Source organism: Pleurodeles waltl, chromosome 4_1 (genome assembly GCF_031143425.1).
Source record: "Pleurodeles waltl isolate 20211129_DDA chromosome 4_1, aPleWal1.hap1.20221129, whole genome shotgun sequence".
NCBI classification, from domain to species: domain Eukaryota; kingdom Metazoa; phylum Chordata; class Amphibia; order Caudata; family Salamandridae; genus Pleurodeles; species Pleurodeles waltl.
The window spans coordinates 870,868,156-870,895,554 of record NC_090442.1 but is presented as its reverse complement, the minus strand read 5'-3'; the positions used below and the strand labels follow the sequence as shown (position 1 = coordinate 870,895,554).

At 44.7% G+C, this 27,399-nt stretch overlaps 1 protein-coding gene across 2 annotated transcripts in view; it reads right to left on the bottom strand.

The window, feature by feature from the left end:
- LRRIQ1 (leucine rich repeats and IQ motif containing 1) overlaps positions 1-27,399 on the bottom strand; it is a 1,566,481-nt gene that overhangs the window by 1,486,494 nt on the left and 52,588 nt on the right. For both annotated transcript variants that reach the window (XM_069229624.1, XM_069229625.1), the window contains exon 3: positions 1,381-1,475. In XM_069229624.1, coding sequence (XP_069085725.1) covers positions 1,381-1,475 — 95 coding nt within the window. The remainder of the gene's footprint in view (positions 1-1,380; positions 1,476-27,399) is intronic.

The window sequence follows — 27,399 nt, the reverse complement described above, 5'->3', positions numbered from 1 at the left end:
GTTAAGCGACCGGTGGCACAGGAGAATGCCTCTTTGACGTTGGTCGGAGAGGCCTGGCTTCAGGTTGATGAGGGTTAAAGTGGGTTAATGGCACAGGAAGCTGTGGGCAAGGTGAGCACTAGGAGTCTGGTGGTCAGCACGGGCGTGGAGCAGACAGGCTTGCCTTTGGCACACTTTCAGCATGTCCACGCAGCAGTTGTTATTAAGGAGGAAAGGATAGGGGAGGAGTTTCTGTCTGGGGCAGTGGGCCAAGCTGCGGTAAGAGGGAGCGCTACACAGGAGAAAGACACAGGAAAGGCTGTCGTGGGGGCAAAAGCACAAAGGGGATAGGCATGAGAAGGGAGGTAGGCTAAGCAGATGCTAAAGGAGAAAGCAGCAAGATGCACAAAGGAAAATGAAAAAGAGGCAAAAAGGAAAAAGCAGTAAAGAGTGGCAGAGGCACCTAAGTAGTGCAAGAATAGGAATGTCACAGAGAAGGAAAAAAGAGGGCAGAAGAAAGGGAAAGAAAAGTCAGAAAGGCCAAAAGTGAGTGATCAGGCCAGAAGAGAGATTGTAAGAGTGAGTATTCAAGAGGCAAGGAGCGAGAGAGAGGCACAAGAGGCCAAGAAAGTGGGAAAAGGTAGAAAAAGATGCATAAAGTGGGAGTAAAAAAGCAGACCTGAGAAAGTGATGAAAATGGGATAGTGATAAGGGATAAAGGAGAGAGAGTAGAAGAGAGAGAGAGAGAGCATGAGAGCAGCAGGGGGAGAGAGGGAAAGAGAGAGAGGGAAAGATAGGGAGGGAGGGAGGATAGACATGGAGGACAGAGAGAGAAAGAGATTGAAGCGAGAGACAACACTGGAGCTGGGCCTGAAAGGGATGGGCCTGGTCAGTGGACTGAGGACAGGTGCAGGTAAGGGCGCAGGCGTCGGCAGGGGCAAGGCGAGGCCTGCTTAATCTGTGAGATTTCTATCTCAACAACTGTAAATGATTCAGCATGTGAATATATGAAAGATCCAATACTGGGTACTAATATTTTGTAAACCTTTAACAAACACAGACCAACTGAAAATTAACAATTCTCAAATTATTTCAGAAAGTTTAATTAAAAGGAAAGTACACTGAGTGAGAGAAATGAGGTCCTAAAGCCTCAACTAGTAAGCCAGGTCTAAATGGTGTTTAGGATTTTCCTGAGGAATATAGAGACAAAGCCAGACCTATAATGAATGAAACGAAATTCTGAAGCCATGTGACATGGTAGGGGTTGGACTGATTAGGCAATTGATTTAGTTTTACTTTAATACAATTTAGTCCTGCAAAGGATGGAACATCTAATTATATCACCACAACTACAGCAACAAAAATACTTCTAAAAATGTTAGATAGACAAACACAACACACCCTTGTCTTCAGAGCTTCTGGATCTTCATTATATTCAGATGCCAATTCAGCCAAGAGGTCAGAGGCTTGATGAGGAACCACTTCATAGCTGTTACCTAAATGGCATATTGCATTGTTAAACATTCATTATTATATTTCATCACCATATTATAATAATAGTAAGTTACAGAGAACACAGGAAATGAAAGCATAGTGTTTTACTAATGAATCAGAGAAATAATTCAATTCAGTGCCTAAAGTACGATGCATTACCTCTCTATCAATACAGTAAACTGCTACTGGAAGATGGGACATAGCACCCACGTAGCCCTGCGGCTTGTGTGAGACCTTCATTCAGGGCCAGCTTTTAGCCAAAAGTGCTTTGCATTCCAGAACTTGTTCTCTTTGATTTCCCAATGCAGATTGGAACCATATGTAGAAGCACTGAGCCACCTGAGAACTGTGAAATAACTCATTACGATTGGGAGTATTTTGCCAGGTTATTTCTTACAGTTCTTGGCAATAACTTGGGCTCTGCAAACCACGGGTTTTGAGCTTACCCTATTTGGGTATTATTCAAGTTTTGTTTCTATTGAGATCAAAACCAATAAGGCATAAAAAGATGAAGGAAAGGGCCTCAATGTTCCAAAAGTATACCACATGAACATTGAAACAGAATTAGAAGGTAAAGTGGACTACCCTGTTGCAGTAAAAAATAGATCACATTTGCTCTGTGAGAAATTACATTTAAAAATTAATGTTTATTAACAGAAATAATACATTTGCTGCAAGCAGAAATTCAAATCTGGCCTCCAATCGGGTGCCTCGATTACTGCTCTGATGGTTTAAACTATTACCCTACTTTGAAATCTGAATTCCACTAAGTCACACTCAAAGTGCATTTCCACATACAAATGATCAGAAATCTCACTTGGGTGCCTCCAATATGGATTCCCACTCTGAGAAAAACATTATTTACCGGTAAGTGCAGTTCCTTAACGTCAGTGGTTTCATAGGTTCACATGCTTGAATTATTCCTGATGGTCAAGGTGGGAATTGACTGAAAAGTTATGTTAGTAGTATCACTGCTCCAGACTGCCTGGCATCCCAGTTATCCAGTGACATAGAAGGGCTAGGACTTAACTTAAACAGATTTGCTTCACAAACATGGTAGTAAAAACTTGCCATATCCCCACATCCCCAAAACAAAAAAAGAAAAAAAAAACGCACACACCCAAAACTGAAGGGCGCACCACTAAGTTGAAAAGTGTCAGCCTTAACCTGTGTTAAAATGTGTCTGTAGTACTATTCTAGATCTAAAAAAGCTTACCAAGACTAACAAGGACAGGTGGGCGGACTGCTCTGCTGCACAAATCCAACATCCCCTGCTCTTTAACTACTGCAAATAGGGGTATTCCTTACATTACTGATGAATATAAGATTCATCACTGTTAGGCTTGGCATCCTTGGTGTGGTCTCCCCTAACTTTGTCTCTGTTTCCCAGGTTGCTGATGTGAGCTGGACTCTTTTTTGGTTTTGTTACTCTGGGCACTTTACCACTGCTACCCAGTACTAAAGTGCATGTGCTCCTATGTAAAATGTACGTGTAATTGGATTACCATGATTGCCATATTTGATTTTCTAGTAAGTCCCTAGTACAGTGCACTAGAGGTGCCCAGGGCCTGTAAATCAAATGCTACTAGTGGGCCTGCAGCACTGGTTGTGCCACCCACATTAGTAGTCATGTAAAAATGGCTCAGACCTGCCACTGCAGTGTTTGTGTGTGCATTTTTAAACTGCCAATCCGACCTGGCAAGTGTACCCACTTGCCAGGCCCAAACCTTCCCTTTTTATACATGTAAGGCACCCCTAAGGTAGGCCCAAGGTAGCCCCATGGGTAGGGTGCAGTGTATGTTTAAGGTAGGACATATACTAATGTGCCTTATATGTCCTGACCGTGAAAAACGGGCAAATTTGGTTTTCACTGTTTCAAGGTCTATCCCTCTCATAGGTTAACATGGGGGCTGCCTTTAAACATGATTAAAGCGTATATTCCCTTTGGGAGTGGATAGACATATGGAGTTTGGGGTCTCTGAGCTCACAATTTTAAAAAACATCTTTTAGTAAAGTTAATTTTGAGATTGTGTGTTTGAAAAGGCCACTTTTAGAAAGTAGGCATTTTCTTTCTTAAACCATTCTGTGACTCTGCCTGTTTGTGGATTCCCTGTCTGGGTCAGTTTGACAGTTGGGCTGTTTGCACCTCTCTCTAGACAGTGACACAAAGTGAGCTGGGGTGTAGCCTGCATATCCTGATGAGCCATCTGTGCTAGGAGGGAGGGGATGAGTGGTCACTCACACCTGAAAGGGCTGTGTCTGCCCTCACACAATGCAGTCTCCAACCCCCTGGTGTATGTCTGGGGCCTGGCCTGGGCAAGGCAGGATTTCACAAACAAGACATTTCCTTTGAAGTAAGCCTACTCCAAAGGCCAAAATGGGTATAGGAAGGGCACCCAAAACCACGGACTTTAGATCACTTATGGAAATCAAGAGGAACCTCTGCCTGGGGAAGAGCTGAAGAGAAGTGCTGCCCTGCCTGTGACTGTGCTTTGTGGAGCTATCCTGCAGTTGCTGCTTCTGCCTGTGCAAGGGGACAAAGACTGGACTTTGTTGTGCATTCCTGCTTGTGAAGAAATCTCCAAGGGCTGTCCTGAGCTTGTCTCCTATTGTTGAAGTCTCAGGGTCATCAAAGACTTCCCCTGCCAGCACCTGGACACTCTGCTTAGAATCCTGCCCTGACAAGTGGTGCCCTATCCAGTTCCTGGGCCTTTGAAAGGTGAAGCTGGCAGACCAAGATTGAAAATCCATGGCGCACCTTCCGAGACGTGGCTGAGAAACGACATGCAGCCGGCTTCGTGGCTGAAATCGATGCTCCACCTGCATCGTGGCTGGAAGATCGACGCACACAGCTGGAGAAACAACACGCAACACCCGCTGACAGAGGCTGATAATGTCGCAACCTACACTGCGCGGTTTTCCTGATACCGTGTGGCCGGATTTTTGACGCAGCATCGCTGGGCACGGAAAGAAGACAAATCGCTCTCCCGCGGAGAGAAGAAACGACGCACGCCGACGCGACCGGAGGAGGAGAAACGATGCGCGGTCTCGCTTGCGACTGAGAAATAGACGCATCGCTTGCCTTTTCCTTATTTTGACGCTACCCAGGTACTTTTAAACGCTAACAGTGTTAGGTCTGTTTCCTCAAGGATTTAAGCCTCTTTTTGCTTTTAAAATTCATAACTTGACTTGTGTATGTTGGTGTTTGTCATTTTGATCTTGTTTTGTTTAGATGAATATTTCCTATTTTTCTAAACCTGTGGTGTGTCATTTTGTAGTGTTTGCACTGAGTTACTGTGTGTGTTGGTACAAATACTTTACACCTAGACTCTGAAGTTAAGCCTGCCTGCTTCTGCCAAGCTACCAAGAGGGTGGGCGGGGGTTAACCGAGGGCGATTCTCCTTTACCCTGACTAGAGTGAGGATCCTTGCTTAGACAGGGGGTAACCTGACTGCCAACCAAAGACCCCATTTCTAACAATCACTAACTACCACCTCCACCAAACAACTCACTGTTACTGAATGAAGTCTCTGATCTTTCAACTTTCTATCTAATTACCCCTCATGGTCACTATATTTGTAGGTGAATTTCAACCTTAAGTGGAACACTTCCTCAGTTCCTGCCACCTCTGAACTCTTTCTTCCTCTCAAACACAATCTGGTCCAACACTGTATTAAACCTATTCACATCGAAGGTTCTACTTGAGACATAATAGTGAAAATTAACCTCATCCAAATATTACATCCCATCGGACTTCACTGGTTTGACACAAGTATTATTTTTCATGAAGCATATTAGTCAGTGCACCTCAAACTTGTTAGGTTGTGCCTACTGTTACAGTGTGCATATCACCTGAGAGGGTATCCTGGCTCCCTAGAACAGGGAGTAGTGCTAGGGGGTAGGAGGGGGTGTAGACGTGTCTGCAGAAAATTGGAAGAGCCAGGTTGTGAGTTTCCTCCAGAACTATAGGAAGGAGCTGCTGACTCTGATGTGGTAGGGGAGATAGTTTCAGAGGCTGGAGGCGAGATATTAAAAGGCATGGCCCTGGCTCTAGCTCGAAGGATACATGGGATGTGAGGAGTTTGCAGAGCGTGTTTTTGTGTATTGAGAGCCAGTGGAGGTCCTTCAGGTGTGTGGATATGTGGCGTGGTAGTTTAAGAATGAGTCTTGTGGCTGTATGACTTTGAGCCTCTTGGTGAATCAGGAGATGATGCAAACAGAGGGCATTACAGCAGTCCAGTATGCTAATGATGAGAGCTTGTGTGACGGACCTTCACACGTCTAGCTGAAATGATTTTAGCACTTTCTTGATCAGCTTGAGGGTGCTGAAGCAGGTGGACCTGACAGTGTTGAGTTGGTTGGTCATCAAGACTTGGTTGCCAGTCAGGATTTCTAGGTTCCTGGCTAAGTTGGATAGACATAGAGTCTGCCTCCTCTCTCTGTTCTGAAGAAGACCACTTTGGTTTTATCACTGTTGACTTTTAAAAAGTTGATTCTCATCTATTCCGCAACTGTGGACATGCAGTTGATTAAGTTTGCTTAGGTGTTTGAGGAGTTTTCTGATAGGGAGACGATGAGCTGGGTGCTGTTGGAGTATGATTACCGAAGGGGGCGAATTAGGAAACCGGTGCTCATGCACAGTAGACAAATACTTTAACAGAGGCTCGAGGTACTAGCAGTGCTTAAAGGGGAGGGATGTCATTCCTACATCCCAAAACCTAGACAGCTAACAACAAAGAAACAAGCCCACACGCTAACTATTCAAACTACATTTGTACAATTTTAATTCAGCGTTCCTCAGGTTCTTTCTTTATTGTCAGTACCCACAGCCAGCCAACATATGTTTCACATCTGGGTAATTCACCCCACAACTTCATCGGGCTGGAATAAAGCAATAGTGTAACTTAAAGTCCAAATATATAAACACATGGTAAGATTATCACCCTGTCTAAGAGAATATCAAGGCCCAACTTATGGGCTAAATAATCAGCCGATGGTTGAAACCTTGCATCACTTGTTAGACGTGTGTATAAGCTTTGTTAAAACAGGAGATACATAGAGTCAACATCATACATTATGGACACAGTAATATACATGCTGCACCTGAGTCACATGTCAATTCCCCCTACATCAAAGAAGGATTCTTGGTATAAAATACATAATATAGAACACCCAAGGTGTACACTAACAGACCCATTTCCCACAGCAGGAATTTCTTGCTTAACAAAACCAGACACATAAGTACCTTAGATGGCCCAGGCACATATCTAGGAAGAACGGCAAATTATTAGTGCACATATCAAAAAACTGTACCAGCCATCAAACAACAAGTACCATAAAAACATTGCAGAGTTAGCCCCTGATACCACACACTCCGATTATGGGTGTGATGTGCCCGTGGCAGCTCCCACAGTTACTCTTACCTTGGTAACATGCAATAAGTATGTATCATTGATTAAGGCGAGTACACCCTGGTTATCGGCGTTCTACCCATGCTCCATCTTGATACCATTTTTATCGTACAGTTGTCGCACCAAAACCTAACTATAACAGAAGACGGACTTCCCATCTACGGAAAGCAAATCAAAATCTTGTGGTGTACCAGGTTTCATTAAGGTTCTCCGGTATTCAAGACTAAATGCCCACATTATAAATTTAACTGTACCACTCCTTATATAGAAACAGCCAAAATTACTATTGGGACGACACATTCATATGTTGATGTCAAATCGGTTCCTCCATTTGAAAAATAAATTAACTAGCAATAATGCAAACGTACACATAAAGGAATGATCACTTAAAATCATTCCTTATTACAAACCTAACTATAACAGAAGATGGACTTCCTGCCTGAGGAAAGCAGGTCACTATCTTGTAGTGTACCATACTTCATACAGGTCCAGCTGTATTCAAGACTAAAAGCCCACACTATAAATATAACTATACCACATCTTATGTATAAACAGCCAAAAATTACTATTGGGACAATATATTTCTGTGTTGATGCCAAATCGGTTACTTCATTTAAAAAAAAAAAAATTAAATAGCAATGTTGCGAACGTACACATAAATGAATACCTGAGGTCACAACCCATTGCAAACCTACCCCAATTCTATTGCCACAATGTTAATGTTCAAGTGTATATTTACACAACAAAATATATATCAAAACAGTGTATATCACTGTGACAAGGTATGTACCCAGCCCATAATGGGGCAGATACTTTATAACGGTCAGAACAGTGAACCATTTATATTCCATGTTCGGGATATAGGAGTCACAAGCGCACATCCCACAGTGTCCCAATGCCATTTAAATTCTATATTCAGTATGTAATCTACCTTCTTATCATGCCATCACATAGCATACATACCAAGACCCTACAACCATCATATCACCGACATAATATCAGAATTCATGTACCTTATCCAAAGTATGCATATTTGTGGTCATGATACCATGCACTAATTGTTCAGTAAACCAAGCCACCACCTATGATATGATCTTAAAATAAAATACAGGTATCCCTGTATATTGCAAACTAGTACAATCCATTTTGCTAATGTTATTCAAAACTTAATGAAGAGGCAATAGCACATATGGCACATATCAATGAATAATCACTATTACCATTTATTTACGCACCCTAAAAATACTGCAATTCCTGATGAATGTTCAGTCCATGTTCCACAGTCTGCGGTGTCATGATCCACTTTGCTTTGCGTCTTCTAAGAGATCGTTCCCTATCTCCACATCTGGGTTCCCTGGGCACATGGTCAATGCCAAAAAATGTGAAGCTTTTATGCAGCCCTTGTGATTGGCATTCATTCACATGAACCACTACTGGATATCTGGCATCACTCGATTTCACTGCCCTCATTTGCTCACCCACTATCTTTAAGAGCTCGTATTGTGCTCAGGTCCCAGACTTGCCCCTCCTCAAACGCAGCCATGAAAAGGTTTGCGTAAGAAGGGTCAAATCTGGAGCCTTAACACAGTACCCTCTAACTGGCTGTACAATGTATCATTACACAAAAACACATTGTTTTCCAAAATTAGTTCTGTCACTGACAGACAAACTGTATGTTCTAATAATGCTGCAGGTCTTACGTTTAATACACGTCTCAATACAGATGTAATCTTATCATGTGTGATACTAGTATATAAAGATACATCTAGTGTTACAATAAGCATGCCAGGTTCCCAAACTATATAATTCAGTAGATTTAAAATATGCTGGTGTTACATATATGTGATGGCAAATGAATAACAAAAGTTTGCAAAAATATATCTACGTACTCTGAAAGTCTTTCCATGGGTCCACCAATACCTGAGATGTTTGGCCTCCCCCTGGCAGAAAAGTTAAGTCTTTACAAATTTTTAGGAGTGTATGTAGGCATGGGTATCTTGTGTAATCTATATGTAGATAACAGTATTCGTCTATGCTTAGGAGGCTATTATGATACCAAGTTTTCAATTTATCTTTGATCTTTTTGGTCAATTCAAATTGTGAGTTAGCATCAACTTTCTCATAACATGAAACATTAGTAAGTTGAGAATAAATGTCTTGGTTATGGATGAAGGCAGCTCAGTACCACAATACCCCCCCTTAATTAACTTCTCCGATTAAAAGATCTTCATCATTTTGTAATGTGTTAAGCGCCATGCGTTCTCCAGATCCAAGATTATTATTAGCTCTACTTTGTCTCCATGTTATTTGTATTCCACTTGTCAATGTTCCCACAGACTAACTTATAAAACGGGGCTATGTTATTACCACTGGCAAACTGAGGGGTCCAGCGCGATTTGTTCTCAAGTTCACTATCTACACTCACGTCTGTCAGTATGTTTAAATGCTCTAAAATCCTAGCTGTGGTTACAGGGTCCCCTTCCATATCTGAGATTGAAAGCAAAGCCATTTTATCATGAATATCCTGTATAGATAATTTATTAGATAACACATCCATCTCTTGTTTATCTGAACCTTTATTGGACTTATGTATATAGCAAATAAATTCTTTAGCTTCAACTGATGCACACATTTATATAAGACAATCTTCAGATTACAAATGTCGCCCCCTGTACCCAGGCAAAAGCCCATATTCTCCATAAGTAGAGAAAGCAAATCCAGGTTCAAAGTAGTGTTAGACAAATTTACATCTGAGACATCCACATTCTGGGCATCTACTTTTTCTTGACCCATGATCTTGTCTGCATGCCCTTGCGTTTGTTCCCTTGGCCTCCCACCTCTTTTGCTCCTTTTTGTTTTCTCGCTTAATCTCCAGCCTTGATCTCGATTCCCCATTCTTATCCTTGGTACTTCTGAAAAAACTATTTCCATTGGGAGTTTGATTAGATGTACCCTCTTTATTATCTCTCTCCCCATCACTACTTGAGTGAGGGAGGGGTATTAAGCGAGGTGGAGCTATTGCTAATAGGGATGCTTCACACAATCCACCAGTGTCATCTCTCTTGATCAAATGGTCAAAACTCTTTGCAAAGGTGAAGACCCTGCCACTATGGTAGACCACTTCATCTCTCTTTAATTTACTTGTTTTCCACTGTGGGAAGTGCGCCTGTGACTCTTGTAGCCTAAACATGGAATATGAACGGTTCACTTCTCTGACCATTATTAAGTATCTGCCCCATTACAGGCTGGGTACATAAACTGTCGCAGTAATATACATGGGTTTGTTATACATATTGTCTTGCGAATATACACTTGAACACTAAAATCGTGGCAATAGAATTAAGGTAGGTTTGCAATGGGGAATGACCTTCAAAGTAGTTATCCATTTATGTGTACGCCAGCGAAATTGCTGTTCAATTTCTTTTTTTTTTTTTAAATGGGGCAGCCCATTTGACATCAACATGGGAATATATTGTCCCAGTAGTAATTTGTGGCTGTTTCTACATAAGAAGTGGTATCGTTACATTTATAGTGTGGGCATTTAGCCTTGAATATGGGAGAGCCTGTTTGAAGTATGGTGCACTACACAATGGCAATCTGCTTTCTGCAGATGGGAAGTCCGTTTTCTGTTATAGTTAGGTTTGCAATAAGGAATGATTTCAGTTCCTTTGTATGTACGTTCATGACATTGCTATTTAATTTCTTTTTCAAATGGAGGAACCGATTCAACATCAGCATCGATTTACATGACAAGTGATATGGACCATAGGCCAATTTAAATGACAAGTGGTCAAACATATAGTTATGGCAACTATTTTGTACAGACAGAATCTATATTCATGGGTAGTGCAGGATGATGAGACATTTTGACAATGGGTCTGTAGAGTGTTTACGGGTCTATTTGGCTTGTTTTTTAGGGCATCACTGAAATATCAAGATCAAGAGCGTACGTGCTGGGTCCTTTATGGGGAGACTGGGAAGCATTTATACACATGTATGTACTAAAATAAAGACTATTGGTTTATAGCTGGGCGCGAGACGCTGCCCAGGTTAGAAGTATGAACCCCTGTTCAATCTTCTCATCACCTATTTAAACAGTGACAGCTATTATTATTTTTGGCTGATTGGGACTTTGTTCCATTTCAGCTTTACATGATATGATGAAGGTACATTTTACATGTCACATATGTTTGGTGGCTGGTACAATTTTTTGATGCAGGCACTTACAATTTGTTGTTCTTCATAGATATGTGCCTGGACCATCTAAAGTACTTATGTGCATGGTTTTCTCGAGCAGGAGATTGCTTCTCTGTTATATCGGAGTATTAGTGTACATCTTGGGCATTCTATATTATCTATTTTATACCAAGAGTTCTTCTTTAATGTAGTGGCAATTGACATGTGGCACAAGTGTAGTATGTATATTACTAAGTCCATAATGTGTGATGTTGACTCTTTATATATCTCCTGTTGTAACACACCTTACATACACATCTTACAAGTGATGCACAGGTTTCCACCATCAGTTGACTATTTAGCCCATTAATCTGGCCTTGATATTCTCTACAGGGTGATAATCTTACAATGTGTTTGTATGTTCTGACTCGTAAGTTACACTATTATTTTATTCCAGCCCTGATGAAGTCATGGGGTGAATTACTCAGTGACTAAACACGTGTTGGCTGGCTGTGGGCACTGACATAGAAAGAACCTGAATAAAGAAAGAATCTGAGGAAGACTTGGATGTCTGAATTAAAACTGTGCAATTGTCGTTTAAGTAGTTAGAGTGTGCTTGGGGGCTTGTTTCACTGTTGGTGTATGAGATGATGCTGAGTTTGTGTGCAGGGATGAGGTTGCCAAGTGGGGTCATGTGAAATCTTCAGGAGCGTAGGGCTCAGTGAGAAGCTTTGAGGGACTCCATTGATCAAATTGCAGATCAAAGACAAACATGGACCTAGGCTGACTGTCTGGGTGCTTCCTGAAAGCACGGAGCTGATCCACTGAAGTGCCTATCTGCAGATTAAGGTCTTCTGGAGGCATTGGATGAGGATGGGGTCAGAGACTGTGTTAGACGCCTGCCAAAATACCGTTGCCGTGGCTACCTGCCGTCTGCCATATTATGACAGTAGCCGGAATTCCGCCAGAAGGATGGCGGAATTCCGGCTGCGGCCATGGCGGCAGACGGCGGTAAGGTGGCGCTGCTGCCACACCAGTAGACCGCTGCAGACCCTATCTTGACACATGATACGGCCTGGGGGTGTTCTGTTGGCGGACGCTGCTGCTGGCAGCAGCGCCCACTCCTGTCTCCTGCCGGAGGACCCCCTGCAATCAGGTAAGTCGGGTGTTCCGACAGGGAAGAGGGTTGGGGTGTTTTCTCTGTGTGTGTGGGGGGGGTGTATGTTTGTGTGTGCGCTCATGCGGGTGTGTGGCGTGTGGAATGCATGTGTGCATGCATGGTTGTGAGTGTGCGTGTATGCTGTGTTGTGTGTATGCTTGTATGTATGTAAGTGTGTGTGTGAATGGATATATGCCTGTGTGGGTGAATTTGGGTATGAGTGTGTGTATACGTGTGTATGATAGTGCGTGAATGTGCGTGTCTGTCGTGGGGGGGTCTGGAGTGGGAGGGGGAGGATGGGGGAGGACTCTGGGGAGGGGGTGGGGAGCAGGGGAGACCCCTATCAGTGACAGGGAAGGGATTCCCAGTCACTGATAGTGACTACCTCCATGGTTTTCATGGTGGTAAGGAAGCCACGAAAACCATGGCGGTAGGCGGGGTCATATTCCCGTGGGTGGGACACTAATGGCCACCTGGCTGGAGACTGAAGTTTCCAGCCCGGTGGCTGTTACCGCCCTGGCGGATGGAGTGGTACATAGTCGGTTTGGCTTGAGCCAAACCACCAATGTCATATTTTGGGGAGGAGTACCTCCAGCCTGTTGGCAGTAATTTTCTCCAAAATATGGCCGTCCGCCAGGGTCGTACTGAAAGCCACAGTGAGTGTGAGACAGAGAGATAATGGGCACAGTCAGAGACATAAAGCAGAGAGAGCAATGAAAGATGGTGCAGGAGTGCAAATAGGTGGCACTGCAGAGGAAAGAGAGCAGCAGAGGAGGAAGGAAGATTGGGGGCCTCAATAAAACAAAGCAGAGGTCCAAAAGGGCCAAGCCTGGTCAGAGCATCGGGTACACTGGGTACATCAGCAGGAAGCAGGTAAGGTGATCAGGGAGGGCCAGGAAGCACCTCCTAAACTTAAATATAAAAGGAAGCATGTATAAGAGAGGTCTTAAAAGAAGTTTGATGCTAACATCTCATTCTTGATGACCTTGACTGCTTTTGTTCCCACTGACACAATACCATGCACCTATATTTTGAGAACTAGAGCTATACTGTGAAAAAAACAATAGTTGACAATATTGTTCCTGTTGATATCAATGCAAAATTCCTGGGTCTTTCTATTAGCTGAACATATCCTTCTCAATGGCCGTAATCACGTCTTGGCATAAATCAGAGAGAATCCATCTACAAAAAAATGAAATCCGTAACACCTTCAATTTAAGTATAATCGAAAAAAATAAGGATTGATGCCTTAATCATATGTTGCTTGAATTATATATGTTCGATTCTTAACGGTCGCTTTAAGAAACTGGGTTATTGGTTGAGGGAGGTGAAAGCCCTACTCAGGGAAAAAAAACACAATCCCTTGTCAGGGTGAACCACAAACGTCACTAAATTAACCTGTGTTTAACTCTCTGGTAGCTTGGCATAAAAAAAAAAGTCAGGCTTAACTTAGAGGCAACATGTAAAGTATTTATACAGCACACAAACTGTAGTACAGTGAAAACCCAACGAACGAGTTACTTACCTTCGGTAACGACTTTTCTGGTGGATACATTAGCTACCTGTGGATTCCTCACCTCATGAATACTCCCATGGCGCCAGCATTCTACGGAAATCTTCTTACTAGTCTCTGCACGTCGACGAGGACGTCACTGTCTCGCACGCGACGCCGTCTGACGTCATACAGGCAATAAGAGGTCCTCGACGACGTGCGGACGTCAGTACCAATCATTTTTTACGTGCATGAGAACAACCAGGCAATGCAATGAAAGAACAAAGCAACATCCATTATATTGTAAAAATACACCACATTGTATGAATAACTGTAAATCTTTTTTATGTACATATATATATATATATATATATATATATAAAACTCTTTCTTTTAAAAATATATACACACACCAAGTATATACATAAAGATATATACACATATACCTATATATATATATAAATATATTATATATATACATCTATTGCACCCTCAAAGATCAAGAGGAGCGCACTCAAGGATTACTTGGCAAGACCATAAAGGCAACGGGGAGGCGGGTGGGACCGTGAGGAATCCACAGGTAGCTAATGTATCCACCAGAAAAGTCGTTACCGAAGGTAAGTAACTCGTTCTTCTGATGGATACAACTACCTGTGGATTCCTCACCTCATGAATAGAGTCCCAAAGCAGTACCACGCCCGGCGGTGGGTGCCTAAATGGTCAAACCAAGAAATCCTGCAGCACTGACCGTGCAAAATGGCCGTCCCTTCTAACCTCAGAATCTAAACAGTAATGTTTTGCAAAAGTGTGAAGGGACGACCAAGTTGCGGCCTTGCAGATGTCGACCACAGGAACACCTCTGGCTAAGGCCGAAGTGGCCGACTTAGCTCTGGTGGAATGAGCTCTAATGCCCTCAGGAGGATCCTTCTTTGCCAAAGAGTAACATATTTTAATGCAAAGAACAACCCACCTGGATAGTGTTCTCTTGTGGACTGCCTTTCCTCTCCTCTTGCCCACGTATCCAATAAACAGCTGATCCTCCAGCCTGAAATCCTTTGTTCTATTGATAAAGAAGCTCAACGCTCTCTTTGGATCCAGACGGTGCAGTCTTTCTTCCTCTTTGGAAGGATGAGGCGGAGGATAGAACGTGGACAAAGTAATTGCCTGAGCCAAATGGAAGGGTGAAACAACCTTCGGGAGGAAAGCAGCCTTGGTCCTCAACACCACCTTATCCCCATAAAAAGTTGTATAAGGGGGTTTTACTGATAAGGCCTGCAACTCACTCACTCTCCTTGCTGATGTTATAGCTATCAGGAAGACTGTTTTTAAAAACAAATACCTTAAGGGGTAAGAATGCATAGGTTCAAAAGGGGACCCCATAAGGAAAGTCAGGACTAAGGACAAATCCCATTGCGGCATAACGAATGGCTTTGGAGGATATTGATTTAGAAGACCTTTCAAGAATCTGATAACAATAGGGGATTTAAATAAAGATGGTTGGTCTGGAAGACATATGAAGGCTGACAAGGCCGATAAATAACCTTTAATGGTAGCCACTGCACAACCTTTCTGCGCCAGAGATAGAGCAAAAGACAAAACGTCCGATAGATGAGCTTGTAAAGGATCAATCTGCCTCTCTCCACACCACGCAACAAATTTAGACCACCTATTAGCGTAGATAGATTTAGTGGAGTGTCGCCTGGCCGCTAATATAACATCCACTACCTCAGGCGGGAGAGAGAAGGAACTCAGGTTGCCCCGTTCAATCTCCAGGCATGTAGGTGCAGACTCTGGAGGTTGGGGTGTAGAACCTGCCCCTGCGACTGCGAGAGGAGGTCTGCCCTGAAAGGGAGACGGAGCGGCGGGCACGTTGAGAGTTGGAGAAGGTCGGAGTACCACACCCTCCTTGGCCAATCCGGAGCTATTACGATTACTAGAGCCCGGTCTTGGCGAATCTTCCTCAATACTCGAGGAATCAAGGGTATGGGAGGAAACGCGTAAAGCAACTGGCCGCACCAGGTCATTTGAAACGCGTCCCCCAATGCTTCCTGCATCGGATACTGAAGGCTGCAGAACAACGGACAATGCGCGTTCTCTCGAGTGGCGAACAGATCTACCCGAGGAAACCCCCACTTCTGGAAGATTAAACGGACTTGATCTGGATGGAGACGCCACTCGTGGTCTGCCGAGAAGTGGCGACTGAGACTGTCCGCACGCACGTTCAAGACTCCGGCCAGATGGTTTGCTATCAAGCAAATCCGATGGTCCTTTGCCCAGGACCATAGTCGAAGAGCTTCTCTGCAGAGAAGGTACGACCCCACTCCTCCCTGCTTGTTTATGTACCACATCGTGGTAGTATTGTCCGTTAGGACCTGTACCGACTGACCACGAAGGGAAGGGAGGAAGGCCTTGAGAGCCAGACGTACAGCCCGTAACTCTAACAGATTGATGTGAAAAATCTGTTCCTCTGGAGACCAAAGACCTTTGATCTCCAGATCCCCCAGATGAGCTCCCCACCCTAGAGTGGAAGCATCCGTTATGACTGTGGCCACTGGTGGCGACTGCTGGAACGGTTTTCCTTGTGAAAGATTGTTGCTTGCAATCCACCACTTCAAATCCACAGCAGCATCTCTGGAGATCTTGACAGTACCCTCTAGATCCCCTCTGTGTTGAGACCACTGCCTTCGGAGGCACCACTGAAGAGCCCTCATGTGCCAGCGAGCATGCGTGACCAACAGAATGCAGGAGGCAAAAAGACCGAGCAGACGAAGGACCTTGAGGACTGGAACTACCGCTCCATTTCGAAACATTGGAACCAAATCCTGAATATCTTGAATCCGCTGAGGCGGAGGAAAGGCCCGACCCAATGTCGTATCCAGTACTGCCCCTATGAACAGGAGGCGCTGAGAGGGCTCCAGGTGAGATTTGGGCTCGTTCACCGAAAAGCCCAGGTCGAACAACAACTGGGTTGTTGACTGCAGATGACGCAACACAAGCTCCGGGGACTTGGCTTTGATCAACCAATCGTCCAAGTAAGGGAATACTGCTATCCCCTTCCTTCTGAGCTCTGCCGCAACCACCGACATCACCTTCGTGAAGACTCGAGGTGCTGAAGTAAGACCAAACGGAAGGACCGCAAACTGGTAGTGTTGCGATCCCACCACAAACCGGAGATACTTCCTGTGTGACTTGAGTATCGGGATATGAAAGTAAGCATCCTGCAAGTCGACAGACACCATCCAGTCTTCCATGTTCAACGCCAAAAGCACCTGTGCTAGGGTCAGCATCTTGAACTTTTCCTGCTTGAGGAACCAATTCAAGATCCTCAGGTCCAGAATTGGTCTCAAACGACCATCCTTCTTGGGAATCAGGAAATACCTTGAGTAAACTCCTTGACCCCTTTCCTGCTCCGGGACCAACTCCACCGCGCCCTTTAAAAGGAGGACTTCTACCTCCTGTTCTAGCAACAGGAGGTGTTCTTGTGAACAATACGAAGGGCGGGGCGGGATGAGGGGCGGAAACTCCCGAAAGGGAAGGGTGTAGCCTTTTCCCACAACACTGAGAACCCAAGTGTCCGACGTAACAGTCTCCCATTTGGTGAGAAAATGCTGTAATCTTCCCCCTACAGGAGAGGAGTGAGTGGGAAATGGTGGAAGCCTAAGGCTGCTTCCCCTGCTGCACCCCGCCAGAGGATGAGGAAGAGGCAGAGTGCTGCTGAGAGGCTCCCCTGGTGCGGACCCTACCCCTCCCCCTAAAAGATCTATAGGGATGGGAAGAGGCAGGTTGCTGATATCTTCCCCGAAAGGAAGAGGAGGAAGAGCCACGCCCAAATCCACGAAACCTCCTGAAGAATCTGGAAGAGGCCGTGGAAGAAGGAGCTTGGAGTCCCAACGACTTAGCCGTGGCCCTGCTTTCCTTAAAACGTTCCAAGGCCGAATCAGCCTTAGCCCCAAACAGTTTGTCCCCATCAAACGGGAGATCCAACAATGTGGACTGTACATCTGCCGAAAAGCCCGAGTTACGGAGCCAGGCCTGTCTCCTTTCCACCACAGTTGTGCCCATTGCTCTGGCTACCGAGTCGGTGGTATCCAGTCCTGTCTGGATAATTTGGGTCGCAGCAGCCTGGGCATCAGAGACAAGATCCAAAAGACCCTGAGGAAGCTCTGTAAACGAAGAGGAGATGTCATCCATCAGAGCATGAATATACCTCCCCAGGATACAGGTCGCATTAGTGGCTTTTAACGCCAGACTGCAGGACGAAAAAATCTTCTTCGACTGCGCCTCTAGCTTTTTTGAGTCTCTGTCCCCAGGCACCGTCGGGAAAGAACCAGGCGCTGATTTGGACGAACAGGAGGCCTGCACAACCAAGCTCTCCGGCGTAGGGTGCCTAGATAGGAAACCAGGATCAGTTGGAGCCGTCCGATACCTCCTGGCCACGGCTCTGTGAACTGCTGGGGAAGATGCCGGCTTCTTCCACACCTCTAAAACCGGATCCAGCAGAGCGTCATTAAAAGGTAATAGAGGCTCCGCCGCGGCTGAGGCCGGATGCAACACCTCTGTCAAAAGGTTTTGTTTCGCCTCCACCACCGGCAAAGGCAGGTCCAAAAAACTAGCTGCCTTCCGTACCACTGTATGAAAGGAAGCAGCTTCCTCGGTATATTCCCCCGGGGACGAAAGGTCCCACTCAGGGGAAGTGTCCAGCCCACTGGCCGACTCCAGTCCACGCAGCCCATCACCCGAGTCCTCTAGCTCTCCTTCCTCTAGGGCTCGTTGGTACTCCTGCTCCTCTAGTACCCGGAGAGCACGCCTCCTTGAATGCAGTCGTTGCTCAATCCGCGGAGTCGACAACACCTCCGCCGAAGTCGGAGATCGGCGCCGATCTTCCGAAGCCACCGACGCCGCATCCGGCGCCACAGGTAACTTCGGCGCCGACTGAAGAGCAGATGAAACGGATGGACCCACCGGAGTCACAGGCCGAAATCTCGACGTCGACGGGATGGAAATCCCTGGGGCCAATCCCTCCGAAGCCATCGGAGCGGCCACCGGCGCCGACACTGGCGCCGAGCCCACGTTCCCAAACGGGAGAAAGGGCATAAAGGGTGCCGGCCGAAGAGGCGCAGGATCACCCAAAGAAAAGGCCAAAGGCCCAGCCGGAGCACCCCCTGGAGCCATCTGTTGGAAGATGGCATACATCGCATTCAAGAATGCGGAACTATCGGCTCCAGGGGTGGGAAAAGCCGGATACTGGGGTGCCTGACTCGGAGGCGACCCCGACGCCGGCCTCGGCGTCTGCGCCGGAGAAAACACCTGAGGCTCCAATACCTCAATCACCGACGCCTGTCCAGGCGAAGTTGGAGACGTCGGAGAGAGCAACGGCGTCGAAGGATGCGGCGTCACCGTGGGGCTGACCTCCCATGTCCTCCGGCGCCGATCCGGAGACCTGGAACGAGCCTCCCTTGAATGACGCCGAGATTCTCTACGGCGCCGGGAGTCTCGATGACGCCGATGTCTTGGAGAAGACTTTTTCTTGTGATGCTTCTCCTTTGACTTGGCCATAAACAGCTTCGCCTCGCGTTCTTTAATGGCCTTCGGATTCATGTGCTGACACGAATCACAAGTCGAGACGTCGTGGTCGGAGCTCAAACACCAAAGGCAATCGGAATGAGGATCCGTCACCGACATCTTGCCTCCACACTCACGACAAGGCTTAAATCCAGACTTTCTCTGCGACATTATTTCCACAGAGAAAGAGTACGCAGCAAGATATACACTGTAACCGCAAGAGTAACAGTTGCTCCCACGAAGATAACCGTTTCGAATGCACGGAAAAAAGGGAACTGACGTCCGCACGTCGTCGAGGACCTCTTATTGCCTGTATGACGTCAGACGGCGTCGCGTGCGAGACAGTGACGTCCTCGTCGACGTGCAGAGACTAGTAAGAAGATTTCCGTAGAATGCTGGCGCCATGGGAGTATTCATGAGGTGAGGAATCCACAGGTAGTTGTATCCATCAGAAAGAAGAAATTCTCACATCAATTTAGAAAAGTAGAAAAAACAATAGACACCTAAATTAAATTAATCCAATCAGCAGAACTAGACGTATACATTTTTAAAGTTTTTAGTGAAATCTAGTGACTAACAGATAAAAGAACCAAGCACAGGTATCGTATCTGGTCGTACGAGACCAGCTAAAAATCAAAAGTTAAAGTTGAACCACAATGGAACGCAGATTTGACTGGGCCCAGTTTCGGCTTACCTTTCAGAAGAAAATTCCAGAAGAAGGTAGAGTTCAGCGTGGCAAGGCAACAGGCTGTGTCCGAAGAGTCGTGGTCACCGGGGAGGCACTGGACGAAGTCTCGGTGAAGCCATCAACAGTGGCAGAAAAAAGCTCCAAAACTGTATTTCCAGGCAGAGGAAATTGTTGTTGAAGATGGGGAGACTGTCACCGTTGAGCATGGTGAAGATTTTTACCTTCGGACTTAAAAAGCTTTTTGGAAGACAAAAACATACAGTGGAATGAAGCTACAGGTTGTAGCCAAAAAGGGCTCCACAAGGCCAGATACCACAGGGCCATATTTGAGAGGTTGTGCTGAAGGGTGTGCTGCTGTGAAGAAGAACGCAGTGGAGGCTACCACAAAGTCAGGCCAATCGGCAACGCATTTTAGACAGATTGGCTGGCATGTAGTTCCCAGTATTTTGTCGGTTCTGCAGGCAGTTTTTGGTGAAAACATGTACAAGTCCCAGGTTTTAGAGTTAGGCAGGAGCAGTACCACCAACATCACTACCGAGGGCCCAGGATAGGGGGTGTAGGGCTGTTGAGGGACACGATTTGGGGGCTCGGACTCACTCCAGCAGAGGCCAGATCCATGGTTCAAGGACTCAGGAGCTTATGTCCCTGTAGCTCACAGTGCAGCCCAGCCAACTAGCCCATGGAGTCACATTTGGTGGTCATGGCTTCAAGGGGATGGTCATTTTATCCTTTCAGCAGAAATGCAGTCCTCCAAGCAGCTGGGCAGTCCTATGGTAGCAGCAGGACAGTCCTCTAGAGTCAAGAAAGGCCTTTAGAAGCAATCCACAGGTCACATAGTGTACGTAAGAGTTGTTCTGAGGGTCTAATACTCATACTTGGTGTTGGAAAGGGGATTATTGTCAAGGGCATTTAGGTGCCTACACTTAGCAATAGGTCACAAACCCCCCACTAGGTCCAGTCAAGTACTCAGTAAATTAATCCTTCCTCAACCCTTGGTAGCTTGGCCAACGAGCAGTTAGGCTTAACTTAGGAGGCAGGTGTGAAAAACATTTATAATAAACAAAACAGTAAATATGTAACAAACAACACACAATAAAACTACAACACCAATTTATAACAATAGGAAACATTTGTATCTTTAAAATGACACCAAAACAACAAAAATCCAATGTAAGGAAGCAGAGCTATGATTTCTTAAAATATTAAAGGTAAAACTAGTGCTTAGAAGCAAATAGCGCTCAAAGGGTTAAAAAAGGTTGCACTGGACAGGGACAAAGTAAAGAATTCAGGCCACCCACTGATACGCTTACTTTCAGAAGTATTTCTTGATTCAGGAAAGTGGTCCACAGCACCAGCCAAGGGTTCAGAGACTCTAGTTTGCCTCTTGGGGTCTGGGACTACAACTCACCCAATGCGCCTCTTCAACTTAGGAAGCTTTTTACAACAGTTGCTCCAAACTTCTGAATCTTCTTCCAGAGGTCCTTTTTAGGTCCTTGAAGTGTCCACAAACTTGATCCAAGGTTCCAGAAGCTCTGAGTTGCTCCTTGGAAGTTGGGACTACAGTTTCCAGATGGCACCTGGTCAGAATCCTCAAATGGCCACTGGACCCTGGTCAGCTGGGCTCTTCTTGCAGGACTTGATGCAGCGGCCACTGGGCCCCTACTTTGTACCTGTAGCTTACACGGAGTCCACGCTGAGTTGCAGAAGCAAGGCAAAGTCCTTTTCTAGGTGAAGCCTAAAGTGTGGAGCTGGTACAGTCCTTGTGAGTGCAGTTCGTCGGGCGCAGACCAGGGGTCCAACAAGCCAGTCCTTCTTCTCCAGTATCTTCTTCCAGCAGGGATCTGAATTGTGGGGCAGCTATGCCATATTTATCCTTGCTTCTGGTTGGGGAAGCAGGGGGTGCTCCTGTCCAATGGGGTGCAGGCCATCACCTGCTGGGGTGACCACTTCCTTTGAAGTGTGGCAAAAATCAATCCCAGGCAGCAACATTCTCTAAAAAAACAACATGGGGAAAATTCCTCCTTGAGGGTTAGATCTGGCTGAGTCCACCCACTGATGTGGCTAAGTCTCGCTAGCACACTTCCTCCATCCCTCCTCCTAACCTCATCATTGGGGTTCCCATCTGTCTGGGGGAGCAAGAAAGGGCAGAGGTCCAGTTTCTGTCCCAACGGCTATCCCTCCTTTGAAGACCAGTTTGGTTACTCTTCCCCCATCCTGCTCTGCCATCAATTGCAGCAGTTCTCCTCGCACCAGATGCTTCCTATAGCTCACCCCAGGCCACTTCACACCTCACGAAGGTAGCTTGGCTCAGGCTGCCAGAGGCTGACCAATCAGCACTACACGTCTGAATTTGGTAACTTTCAGAAGGAGCTCTACCACTTTTTCTCTCTGCTAGTTATAATAAGTTCAACCTTGGCAAGTTATTGGATTTATTTTAACAATTAATTTGATACCAAATTTGACATATTTAGCTCATCTCTATCAGAAATAGGACTTTATTATTTTAAGATAATGTCTCCCAATGTTAGCCTGTGGAGCCCGTTGACTACAAAGGGGAAAAACAAATGTGGCTGTTTTCCAGCACCAAGGCTTATAAAACATCTTTTATAAAGTCCCAGCTTATATTGACACTGCACCCAAACCTTGGGGCACCTAGGGCAGTACTAGGGAGTACTTTTTATTCCAAAGTCGAATTTGGGGTTCATTTTAACTTAAAAGCAGCCAGCAAGGCAGGCCTGCCTTTATAATAACACTGGACACCACAGTAGTGCACCTATGGGTGCACAAACTATACCGGGTCCCTAAACCTACATGCCCCACCATGTACTAAGGACTTATAGATAGGTTGTCAAAACCAATTATCATTAGGCGGAATTTGCATTTACCATTTTAAACAGAGCAGTGGCCCTGGGACTGGTTAGCGGTGCCCAGGGCAAAGTCAGAATAATAAAACACCAATATCAGCTAAAAATGGGGGCAAAAAGTGAGGGGGCTTCAGCAATCAGCCCAGTTTTCCACACCTGGTGCTAGCCTTTGTGTGTGAGTGTACATCCAGTCCTATCCCCAGATTTGGTTCTGCAAAGTTCTTTCCCTTCAACTGTCAAGGTTCCATGAAGTCTGGGGTGACAAAAGGCAAGTGTCATGGCCCTTTGAAGTGTAAGCGGGCAGGGAACATCTCTACCCCGAGGCATCCTGGCAATATTGCACATCCTTCCCACATCTAGTCCCCTTTTGCCTCACTGTCTGGGAAGAATGCACAATGTCCAACAGTAGAGCCATTCACAGTCACAACACTGCCAGAAGGCACATATGGTTAGGACAAGAGCAAGAAAATGACAACTTTCTAAAAGTGTCAGTTTCAGAATTGTGACTTAAAATCCAACTTTACCATTAAAGAGGGCTTTAAATTATAACTTATTTGAGTGTAAACATGACATTTGTAACTGCCGCCAATTTAAGGGTTAACATTTACTAATAGTAATAAGTCACCCTAAAGTAAGACTATGGGTGAGGGAGACCTTACAGTAGTGAAAAATGACTTGAAGACTTTTTCGCTAACAGGACATGTAAAACTTAAATCTACGTGTCCTTCTAATTCAATACAGTAGATAAAAAAGTACATTTGGGCCTGGCAAAAGGTTTATTTTTCTGTGTTGAAATGGCAGTCTAAAACTGCACTTCAGGGTGCAATGCCAGGCCTGTGACATGTTTAACAGTGCTACTTCACCGGTTCTGTGCCTTGGACGAGGTCACCTCACCTGAGCTAGAGGCCAAAATCTACAGGTAGGCACTTTGCAAAAAACACCTCTGTTTTGTTTAAAAAAAATGGGATGTGTCAACGTTGCGTTTTGGGGCGTTTCCTGTCGCGGGCGCTAGGCCTACCCACACAAGTGAGGTATCATTTTTATCGGGAGACTTGGGGGAACATAGATTAGCAAAACAAGTGTTATTGCCCCTTGTCTTTCTCTAAATGTTTTCCTTCCAAATATAGGAGAGTGTGTAAAAAAGACATCTATTTGAGAAATGCCCTGTAATTCACATGCTAGTATGGTCACCCCGGAATTCAGAGATGTGCAAATAACCACTGCTCCTCAACACCTTATCTTGTGCCCTTTTTGGAAATACAAAGGTTTTCTTGATAGCTATTTTTTACTCTTTATATTTCAGCAAATGAATTGCTGTATACCCGGTATAGAATGAAAACGCACTGCAGGGTGCAGCTCATTTATTGGCTCTGGGTACCTAGGGTTCTTGATGAACCTACAAGCCCTATATATTCCCGCAACTAGAGGAGTCCAGCAGACGTAACGGTATATTGCTTTCGATAATCTGACATTGCAGGGAAAAGTTACAGAGTAAAACGTAGAGAAAAATTGATTTTTTTTCACCTCAATTTCAATATTTTTCTTATTCAGTTGTTATTTTCTGTAGGAAACCCTTGTAGGATCTACACAAATGACCCCTTGCTGAATTTAGAATTGTGTCTACTTTGCAGAAATGTTTAGGTTTCTGGGATCCAGCATTGGTTTCATGCCCATTTCTGTCACTGACTGGAAGGAGGCTGAAAGCACAAAAAATTGCAAAAATGGGGTATGTCCCAGTAAAATGCCAAAATTGTTTTGAAAAATTGGGTTTTATGATTCAAGTCTGCCTGTTCCTGAAAGCTGGGAAGCTGCTGAGTTTAGCACAGCAAACCCTTTGTTGATGCCATTTTCAGGGGGAAAACCACAAGCCTTCTTCTGCAGCCACTTTTTCCAATTTTTTTGAAAAAAACGAAATGTTCACTGTATTTTGGCTAATTTCTTGGCCTCCTTCAGGGGAACCCACAAAGTCTGGGTACCTCTAGAATCCCTAGGATGTTGGAAAAAAAGGACGCAAATTTGGCTTGGTTAGCTTATGTGGACAAAAAGTTATGAGGGCCTAAGCGCGAATTGCCCCAAATAGGCAAAAAAAGGCCTGGCACAGGAGGGGGAAAAGGCCTGGCAGCAAAGGGGTTAAATTAGTGGCATAATGAGTCAGTTAGGCCCACTAGTATCATTTACTTTACAGGCCCTGGGTACATGTAGTACCATATGCTAGACACTTATAAGTAAATTAAATGTGCCATTCAGGTGTATGTGAATTTTAACAGGTTTTAGGGCGAGAGTAGAAACACTTTAGCACTGGTTAGTATTTGTAACGTGCACAGAATCTTAATGCCTACAGAAATCAATTCAGAAAACAGGAGGGGTGAAGGCAAAATGTTTGGGTGAATACCACACCAAGGATGTCAGGTCTAACCGTCTCCAAAAAAGCGGGGACACACAGAACTGCTGTGTTTTTTAACCAGTACCAAAGAAGGTGATCATATCACTCCTGTGCTTTCTTTCTTAAATGGCTCCCATGCAAGCAAGCGTCTCATCAGAACTGCTTGTCTCACTTACAAGGCTCAAAATCCAAACATGTCAAAATACCTTGCTCAAATGGAATCAAGCTATCAGAAATGTCATGTGTAAGTGTACTTGCCACCCTATGTTCGAAAAGGTAAAACACTTTGGCTAGATCTTTCACCTGCCCAAGCCCTCTAAAATTAGGAGCTTGGTTTCCATTCAAATCAGAAATCGTTATAAAATCTACACCTTAAATATCCGTCATAATTCAAAATACCTACATTACTTCAGTGTAGACTCTACATTACTGTACTTGTCACTGAAATCTAGAGTTGAAAGTAAATCTTCCTGTCAACTATAAAATGGCAATGTATCTCCTGGTATGTATCCAGAATCGTTTCCTCTGTTTTCTCTGTCACTAGGACCAAAAACATTTCCCTCTATCCTTGATTTTATGCAGAAAAACAAATCAGTTTCTATAAATATACTACTGTATCACGCAATGAAATGAACATTTCAGCTTAAGTAGTTTTATAACATTAACACCATGGTCTCCCCTTTCTTTTGCGTATGCCATGTATTCAATTTCTGTTATTCTAATTTTCCATTATAACATTGTGTAAATCGTTTAACAGAATGTATCACTATTGAAACAGGTTCACTTCAATAATCATAGACACTTTACTGTTATCCCTTGTACTGACCAGTAAGGAGGATTGTGTTCATTATGACCCGAACAACTTTAACAGGTTCAGCATTGCAGGATAAATAAAAAAGGTCTTACAGTCAAGAGGCTTCATAATTTAAGGGTAGTGCTATCCTAAGCCCGTGAAGTAGTAGTACTTGGGCAGCCTTAAGTAGGAATAGTTCAAAATGTATTGTGGCATTATTAATATTGCTATTGATTGCGACTGATGTGTGGTGGTTCGCTGTAAAGAAAAAATGAACGCAACTAACAATCTACAGCTGATGAAATGCTGAGTAATTGTCAGCAGGGTAGGCCGCTAATGTGAGTGAAAAGAATCCATGGTCGTAGGTGCACGAGCACTCGGTCAGCCTAAGGAAGGAATAGCGTAAACATTTTTCAGGGTATCTGAAAGCATGCCATTTATCTGGTCTACTGAGAACTTCAGGGTGTTTCACTACTTCTTTGGGCCTAAAAACAAAGCACAAACCACTGTTTGGTTGTTAATGGGGTGTGAATGACAGCCAAGGAAGAAAGGTCTGATTGACAACAGGGCTTCTACGATCATCGGCGTGGAGTCAGATTAAGGCAACAAAGACTGTATTATGAAAGAAAGGGAGGGCATGTTTTCTACACATACCTGTATACAGCATCCATTTTAGGACATCCTCACTCCTCATCCCTACTTCTCACCCCTGCTTCTCATCCATCATCCCTACTTCTCATCCATCATCCCTAATTCTCATCCTTCACACATCATCCCTATTTCTCTTTCATCATCCCTGAGTCTCATCCATCATACCTACTTCTCATCCATCATCCCTACTTCTCTTCCATCATCCCTACTTCTCATCCCTGCGTCTCATCCATCATCCCTACTTCTCATCCAAACATCATCCCTACTTCTCATCCATCATCCCTTCTTCTCATCCATTATCCCTTCTTCTCATCCATCATCCCTACTTCTCATCCATCATCCCTACTTCTCATCCATCATCCCTACTTCTCATCCATCATCCCTACTTCTCATCCATCATCCTTACTTCTCATCCATCATACCTGCTTCTTATCCATCATACATCATCCTTACTTCTCTTCCATCATTCCTACTTCTCATCCCTTTTCCCTGCTTCTCATCCATTCTTCTTTTCCATCATTCCTACTTCTCTTCCATCATTCCTACTTCTCATCCCCGATTCTCGTCCCCACTTCTAATCCATCATTCCTACTTCGCATGCCTCAGCCTTACTCCTCATTTATCATCCCTACTCCTCATTCCTCATCCCTCAGTCATACCAATACATTTTCAGTTTTGTGAAACACACCTTCACACTGAGTGGCTGACAACAGGCTGCAATTTGCAACCCACTGGGGATTGCAAAAA